Source organism: Manis javanica, chromosome 13, assembly GCF_040802235.1.
Source record: "Manis javanica isolate MJ-LG chromosome 13, MJ_LKY, whole genome shotgun sequence".
Taxonomy (NCBI): domain Eukaryota; kingdom Metazoa; phylum Chordata; class Mammalia; order Pholidota; family Manidae; genus Manis; species Manis javanica.
This window is the reverse complement of record NC_133168.1, coordinates 85618907-85626780: the sequence shown is the minus strand read 5'-3', so window position 1 is coordinate 85626780 and position 7874 is coordinate 85618907. Positions and strand designations below refer to the sequence as shown.

The 7874-nt window shown below is 52.1% G+C and overlaps 1 protein-coding gene across 1 annotated transcript; it reads right to left on the bottom strand.

Annotated features, from left to right (window-relative positions):
- Positions 1 to 46: 46 nt before the first annotated feature.
- Positions 47 to 3899, bottom strand: NDUFB7 (NADH:ubiquinone oxidoreductase subunit B7). The gene is made up of 3 exons (XM_017655193.3): positions 3689 to 3899; positions 623 to 791; positions 47 to 240 (listed from the first exon to the last, which is right to left on the bottom strand). Exons 1-3 carry the CDS (start codon positions 3798 to 3800, stop codon positions 108 to 110), a joined length of 414 nt encoding a protein of 137 aa, XP_017510682.1. The 5' UTR covers positions 3801 to 3899; the 3' UTR covers positions 47 to 107.
- Between the last annotated feature and the right edge of the window lie 3975 nt (positions 3900 to 7874).

The following is a 7874-nucleotide window of genomic DNA, read 5'->3' as shown; positions in this document are numbered from 1 at the left end:
GGTTCTTTGGGGTTTTAGGGAGCAGCACACCACAGAAGAGGCTGGCTCAGGCTGAGGCCTGCGGGCTTTTATTTCTCGACTGGTCCACAGAGTGGTGGGCAGGCCCACTACAGGGCCACCTCGGGGGCCACCTCGCCGGGCCCCTGACCCCTTGCCATGTCCGCCTCCTTCTGCTCCCGCCTCTTCTTCCGCTGGAGCAGCCGCCGCTCACGCTCAAACTCCTTCATGCGCTTCACGTAGCTGTGGGTGGAGGATGAGAGGGGCGTCAGGCTCCCGGGCCAGGCCCTTCCTGAGAAGCCGAGGACCAGGGCTTAGCAGGAATCCCGGAGCTTTCTGGGGAGGCAGGCTCGGGCGGGGGCTGGGTGGGGGAATTCAGGGGGCTTCAGTCTGGGCTTGTCCCAAGCAGTGAGAATGGTGGGGCCCACCCTCCCGCCTGGACCTGGCTTGGCCACTACTCCAGGTGGCCTCAAAGGCACCTGCCCCACCCAGCAGCCCCTTGAGATTCCTCTTCTGACTGAGCTGGGGCCTGCTAGGACCTCTGGTGTCCGTTCTGTCTTTTGCCTGCAGCCAGGTCCTGTTGGGGCGGGGCGGGGCGGGGCCGGCGGGCCGGGGCGGGGCTCACTCCAGGTGCTCGCAGTAGTCCCAGTCGTGCTGCTCATGCTTGCAGGCCAGGAAGTTGGGGAAGCTGTCGCGCTTGCACTTGAGCAGCCGGATGAGGTAGTGGGCGCAGTAGTCCCGCTGCTGGAGCACCAGCTGCGCGTCATTCATCTGCTGCTGCGTGGCCACCATCTCTGCGGACAGTGGGTGGGCTCAGCCAAGCCTGGCTGGGGAGGGTCTACCTGCCAGGGTTCCCTCATCACACCTGATTCCCCCACTGATGACCTGACAGCTGGATTAGGGCAGATTATCTGACAGACGGGAGTGCCCTTTTCTCGTGCGCAGAGGCAAGCCTGGACACAGGCCTGGACAGGGGCAGAGTCCCTCTCTCCCCATCACCCCTGGTCACCTCCACCTCTGTACTGGATCCCGCTTCTCCTCCCCTTGGGAAGACAATCCCACTGTGCAGAGCCCCTGCTCAAACACCACTTTCTCTCGTGCTCCCTTCTGTGGGGCGCAACCCAGCATGGGGGCTGGGCCTCTCAGTGTGCCTGGGTCCCTGCCCCACCCCCCAGCGGGCAGCGTGGCCTCTCCAAGCTACAGGTAAAGTGCGTAGGTGTATGCCGCTGGTCCTGGTGCTACACCCACCCAGCAAACCTGTCCTAGGATGAAACCAACTTTTGGGAGGCAGATCTGAGGCCATTAGAAACCAAGGGCACGCATCCCAGGCCGCGCCCGGAGATCCTGCGCTCTTCCCCCACCTCTGCCCTTGGTGCAGTCCGCCAGCACTCGGCCTGGCACCAGCGCCCAGAACCAGACTTCCCATGTCCACAGGGACGCTCTCCTTACCTCGACGTCTTTCTTGGTCTCAGCTCTTTCCCATCAGCATCAAAAAGTGTCCACGACTCACCTTCCATCCTTCCCTGGTTGGCTTCTCCCCTCTGCTTCCCAACCACATTTCTCTGTCTCTTGGGCCCAGGCCCCCACCTCCTGCCCCTTTATCTCTGCTCTCATCTAACTTCCCAAATATTAAGTGCTGGCTTCCTGTGATTCTTGCTAAGAGCACCCTGTGCGCCCTAACCCGGGGCTTCCCCTGCCACTCCTTGGTCCCCCGCCCTCACCTCACCTGAGCCGCAGGCAGTGTGCATCCACCAATAGCCCCTACTGCTTTCCATGGTGGGGGCTGGGCACCTGGTGCTCGGGCATAATCAGTGAGCAGCCAGGATCTGTGCAGCACCTGCTGTATGTTAGGTGTTGGGGATGCAGCAGGGAACATGCCAGACAAGGATCCCTGTCCTTTGGAGGGAGACAGAACAGCACCAGAATGAAGAGAATGTCCAGCAGTGCTCAGGATTAGGGAGAAAAATAAAGCAAGGCAGAGAGAGACAAGCAGTGTTGGGAGATGGGTCACACTTGAGCTGGAGGGGGTCCCTCAGCAGGGGGCATCTGAAGGTGAGGGAGTGGGATGAGCGTCCTGGCATAGAACAGTAGGTGCAAATGTCTGGGGGTTAGACAACAGGAGCTGGGATGCCCCAGGGATTTTGTCCTGGGCATGTGGTCAGAGCTGGAGGGAGGCAGTGGTCTGGTGGGGAGGTCAGGAGCTCTGTTTTGGACCTGCTGAGTGTGAGGCGCCTGTTAACATGTGGAGATGCCAAGCAGGCAGTGGGGTCCATGAGTCTGGGGTTCAGGGTTGAGGCCCAGCTGGAGGTAAAGACTTGGGTGCATTGGCACACAGAGGGCAGGGGTGGTGGGAGTGGAGGCAGAGGCCCAAGCAGTGATAAGATGGAGAGAGAGGGAAGAATCAGTGAAGGAGCATCAGTGAGGTGGTAGGCCTGAGGGGTCCTGGGAGCCAGTGACAGGGTACGTCCAAGAAGCGCAGCAATGAGTGGAGCTGGAGACTGCTGCAGTGGGGTTAGTCAGGACTGAGAACTCACAACAGCGATTACTGACAGAAGGGGTGGGAGGGAAGCTTGACAAAAGCCCTTTCAGTGGAGTGGTGGGAGATAGCTGGAGGGGGAGATGGGGCCAGAGGGGATTTTAAATAAAAAATACCACTGTATTTGCATGTTGACGGAATTCACTGCACAAGGCAGTGCCACACGGGTGTCTAGCAGCACATGGCAGGTAGGTGCCAAAGAGGGCTGGGTTTAACGGGTTTTGGTTTAGCCAAGCAAGAGAGGCAGGGGACGGGGGGGTGTTTGCAAATGCAAGGATTGTGGGCAAAGCAGGGTGTAAGAAGCAGTGGTAAAGCTGACGTGATAAGGGGGTGGGCGGACTGATGGGCTGCAGGTTCACCTGCGGCTGAAGGACTTGGGAGGCAGACTCCCGCACTGTCCCAGGTCTCTCAAGTCCAGACCTCTGCACACCAACCCCCTGCAACTTAGAGATCTCGTCTCCAAGTCCTCACCCACCCAGCAGTCAGCGCCACCTTTTGACAAATCAACTGTGATCGCATTCCTCCTCTGCTTAGAAGCACTGGCTGTACCCTCTCCTTGGTCTCCCTTTCATCACTCCTCCTCATCCCCCCGAGGTCTCTTCCAGCCACCGCCTCCTGGAAGCCTGGCCTGCTGCTCCCAGGTGCAGCCCCTAAGATCGACCTGGTTGGGCTGTCTCCCCCACAGTGCTTGCTGTATCTGCGGTGCCCAGCTTGGGACTTGGCCCAGGTTGGCGCTCGATAGACTTGTTACATTGCTACATAAAAAAAGCCAACGAGCAAGACAGTAGGTGCGGTGTGGGCCCCTTTTGTTTTCTTGTGCATTCCTAAAAGCAGCAGTGACATCTGGACATAGGTACAATGAACACGTCCATTCCGTGAAAACACCCCCCACCCCACGGCTCCCCACTGACTCTAGGACTTGGTCCAGCTTCCAGCGGCTCATTAACCCCATACGACCACTCTCTCTGGCCCCACTGCCAAACTCCTACACACTCAAGCAGTGTCACGCGTGTCCTCTGGTTCCCTCCAGGCCGAGGTCGGGCTGAGTCCAGGCTCAGTGCTGGAGGCTGGAGTCCAGTCCTGGGGAGCCTGCGTTTGTGGGTTCCAGCACCCGCGCCCCACTCCCGCCGGCCGCGCCTGCGCACTAGGCCTTACCGCGCTCCTTGCGCTCCGGAAAGCCGAAGTCGGGCGGGTAGGTGGGCATTCGCAGGGGGTCGGGCTCCACCGACGCATCGCCCAGGTAGCGCCGGCCTAGGTGCGCCCCCATGGCCGCTGTCACCGCAGGTTCCTACGGCAGCCGGGGTCACCTCGTTCCTACTCGGAAGCACTCCCCCATCGCCAATCACGATTTCCGGGTCGCGCAGGCCGCAGCGAGGATCATTGAGATGAACGACTCCACGGGACTTCCGGTCTCTCTGGCGTCACCTGGCCGACGGGCGGAGACAGCGCAGGCGCTGGGGAAGACTGAAGCAGGGTCTTCCTGCCTCTGAACATCTAGGGGGAACAGGCGGGCCGGGGCCCTTCCCCAGCCTTTCCTGGGCGACCCTGGTCTCCCGAAGCTGGAGCACAAGTGAAAATTATTTTTCATACCATATTAAAAAAATAATACTCTTTTTCTTCTGAAAGATTTCGAATTTGTCTTAAAATAACCCTTCCCAGTACCGATGGTATGATTAGTGAATATCAAAAAGTTTGAATACAATTACTTAAAATATTTTAATTGATGAAATTTAATTTATATAAACAAGTAAAGTTATTTATAAATAAAACAGTGTAAAGTTGAAATTTAAAATAAATCCTATTTCATGTTTTTGTGAAAATGAAACAAGGTGCAATCTTAGTATTCCTCTAATGGCCACTGCAAAGAATTGACATAAGTATCAAACCTGTTACATTAAGGCTTACATATATGCAAATTTAAAAGTATGATACATTGTTTAATACTGCCAAATACTTCTTGGCCTCAGTGCACAATTGTAACAAATGCTGTGCTGATTAGCTACTCTCTCTGGGAGAAACCCTCCAATGGGTGCTTGGTGGTGTTTGGTGCACTTGTCAAAAAGGAAATCAGATCTTTCATTCCTAGATTGAAATCCTCCTGTGGCTCCCCATTTTATGTGGAGTAAAAACTGGACCCAGCTTGAAAGTGATTCAGAAGGTCTGGTGTGGGGCTCCAGAATCTGCATTTCTAACCAGTTTCCAGGTGATAGTGATGTGGCTGGTCTGGGAACTACCTTTGGAAGAGTTGTTCAGCTAGATTTTCATGTGCTGACACAGAGAAGTGGCCCTGATGTATTTTCAAGTGGAAAAAGCAAGCTTTAGAGAGTAGACTAATGGTGATCAAGACTTCCTTTCCAAGGTGACTTGTGACCTGTCCCCAGATCATGGCATGGATTTGTGAATGAACTCCTGGAGTTGTGCAATGTGCAACCTGCACAGCTGTACCAGGAAACCTAGCCTTGTCCTGGGTGTCTCTCTTCCCTGTCCCTTTCTCTATGCACCTGCAAACCCAGTGGTCAGAAGTGGGAGGAGACCCAGGGAAGCAAATCATGGTCCCAGATCACTCTCCCTGTATGACCTTGGGGAGTGACTTCCCCTCTCAGAGACTCTGTTTACCCATCTATAAAATGGGATTGGTCATACCTAGTGCATTTGATATGCATTTGACTTATTTATCTTATTTACTGTTGGTCTCTCCTCTCAAATGTCATGTTCCCGTGGAGCAGGGAATTTTCTGTCTTGTTCATGGCTGTATTCCTGCACCTAGAATGGATCTACAACACAGTAAGTGCTTAGTAAATATTAGTCAAATCAACAAATAAATAAATGAATAGGGAGGTTTGGAGGAGTCAGATGGTGGCAGGGAAAGCACTCACTGCCTGTTACCTAGTAGGTGTCTAATACATGCTGTTATTATTACTCTCGTCTGGGTCACACTCTTTAACTAGAAGGCCAACCAGATGGGGCTCCTGGGACCAGTCACTTCACTAGCGATGGAAGGGGTCCAAGCCAGGGAAGATGACTCTGGGTGGGAGGGGATATGGTCCATTGTGTTCTGAGGTCCCCAGACTCATGTTTCAAGCTGGCCCATCCATACCCAGGGCTGGGATGTTGAAAAGATGATATTAGGATGAGGGTGGAAGTAGGCAGCAGTGTGGGGTTTGCACAGGCCAGCTCTCGGTCACCTGGGTCCTACAAACTTCCTGTTTTTTCTCTACCAACCATCTGACAGAGAGGCCTTCCTGTGTTCCCTGCCCACACTCCCCAGATGCCCAAGTTTCACTGCCCACAGCTGCCCACTCCCACCCCCCCTTTTCCTCTGCCACCCTGTCCTGGCCCATCTGGTCAGCCCCAGGCAGAGTCTAAGTTAGCACTTTGTGAGCAGAACAGCCTCAGAGGACCCAGATGCGGCAGGGTGTGGAGAAGGAAAATTCTGGGTGGCATCTGCACCTCTCCACGGTCTGCTGGTTGGGAGATCAGATGTTATGGGTAATTCAGTTCCGGGCTGCGAGGAGGAAAAAACAAGGTCAGAGATGCCTAGAAAATCTCTGGGGGAAGGCCTTGCTTCTGCCTACGGGGCAGACAAGACAGTGCCTCTGATTCAGTCCAGGGGCTGCCCTGGGATTGGTGCTGCTTGCATCAGAGACAGCTGGCTGATGTTGGGGGGACTAGTGAGCCTGGGTGGGCCTGGCTTCATGGGTGGCCTTAGTCAGGGCTTGGTGGGCATAATGATCATTCATTCATTTAACAAACATCCATTGGACAGCTACTGTGTGGCAGGCAGTGAAGCTGAGTCACTAAGGAGGGGAAGACAGGCAGTAGACAGTATCAACATGTGAGATATATGGATTGTCAGATGGTGATAACTGTTAAGGAAAAACACAATGAATAGTGTATCAAGAAGGGCTGTCTTGGAACTTAAAAAAAAGAATTGTTTTAGGAAGCCTCACTGAGTAGGGGACACATAGGATAAAAGACTTCCTGTTTCTCAAACACACCAGGCATTTGCTATCCTCAGGACCTTTGCACAACCTGGAAAGCTCTTCCTCCACACATTCACTCATCCATGGCCTTCCTGCAACGTCCTTCACTCTATTTCAACTGTCAGGCCTTACCTGATCACTTTTTTCTTCTTCTAATTGAGATATGACTGACATATAACCTTATGTTAGTTACAGCTGTACAACACAATGATTCGATAATTCTGCATGTAGTGAGATTTGTATATATTGCGGTGCCACCATAAGTCTAGTTAACATCCATCACCACACATAGCTATAATTTTTTTTCTCGTGATGAGAACTTTTAAGATCTACTCTCAGGAAACATTATTGTAGGGTATGGATTGGATATACACCCACTAGTTTATAGGAAGTGTTTATAGAAGTGTAAAAAAAAAATGGTTCTTAGAGCATTAATTGCTCAGCAAGATTAGAAGAGTTAATTAATATCAGCAAATGCACGTGCTAACCATTTTGCAATGTGTGTAGAGGTGTGGTTAATGACGTAAAAAAACCACATTTTTATAAGTGTTTCTTGTCTAGTTGCAATCAGTGTTATTTCAGTGAATGGATGTGTAGACAGTTCTGACATGCATATAGAGAAGTGTCTGGAAACACATGCAAAAAAGATGTTTCTAAAAGCGTTATTTATTAATTTTTTTAAAGAATTACTCTCTTAGCAACTTTCAAACATACCTGGCTACCTTATTAAATGTAAGCATTTAATACTCTACATTTCTCTCAGTACTGCTTTTGCTGGGCCCCCCAGGTTTTGATGGGTGTGCTTTCCCTTTCATTCAAGTAAAACTATTTTTAGCTTTTAATTTCCTTTGATCCGCAGGTATGATTTAATTTCCAAATATTTGTGGATTTTCCTGATCTCATCCTGTCATTTCTAGCTGAATTCAGTTCTGGTCTGAGAACATGCCTTGTATGATTTCCATTCTATGATCCTCCTTTTTATTGCAAGATATTTTTTTTGGTGGGGATGGGTTCATCAATGGATCACTAGTACCTAGAACAGAGCCTCATGCATGGTTCATCAGTACATATCTCCTGAATGGATAAAAGAGCTACTGTATTCCCAGTCTCCTCTGGATGTATCAGGAGACCATTGCTCAGAGACATTGCTCTACTCCCTTGAGGTCACACAGCAAGAATGGGGCAGAGCTGGGGTTAGCTGGGACCCATGGCCTAATGTGATACCCAGTTGATGGCACTGGATTCCAATAACAGTTCCTGAGCACCTACTGTGTGTCGGGGTCCAAAGGATGGCCTTGGCCATGCAGCCATCACCCCCACCACCGTGAGACCACCCAGCCTTCCTTTTAGACAAATCT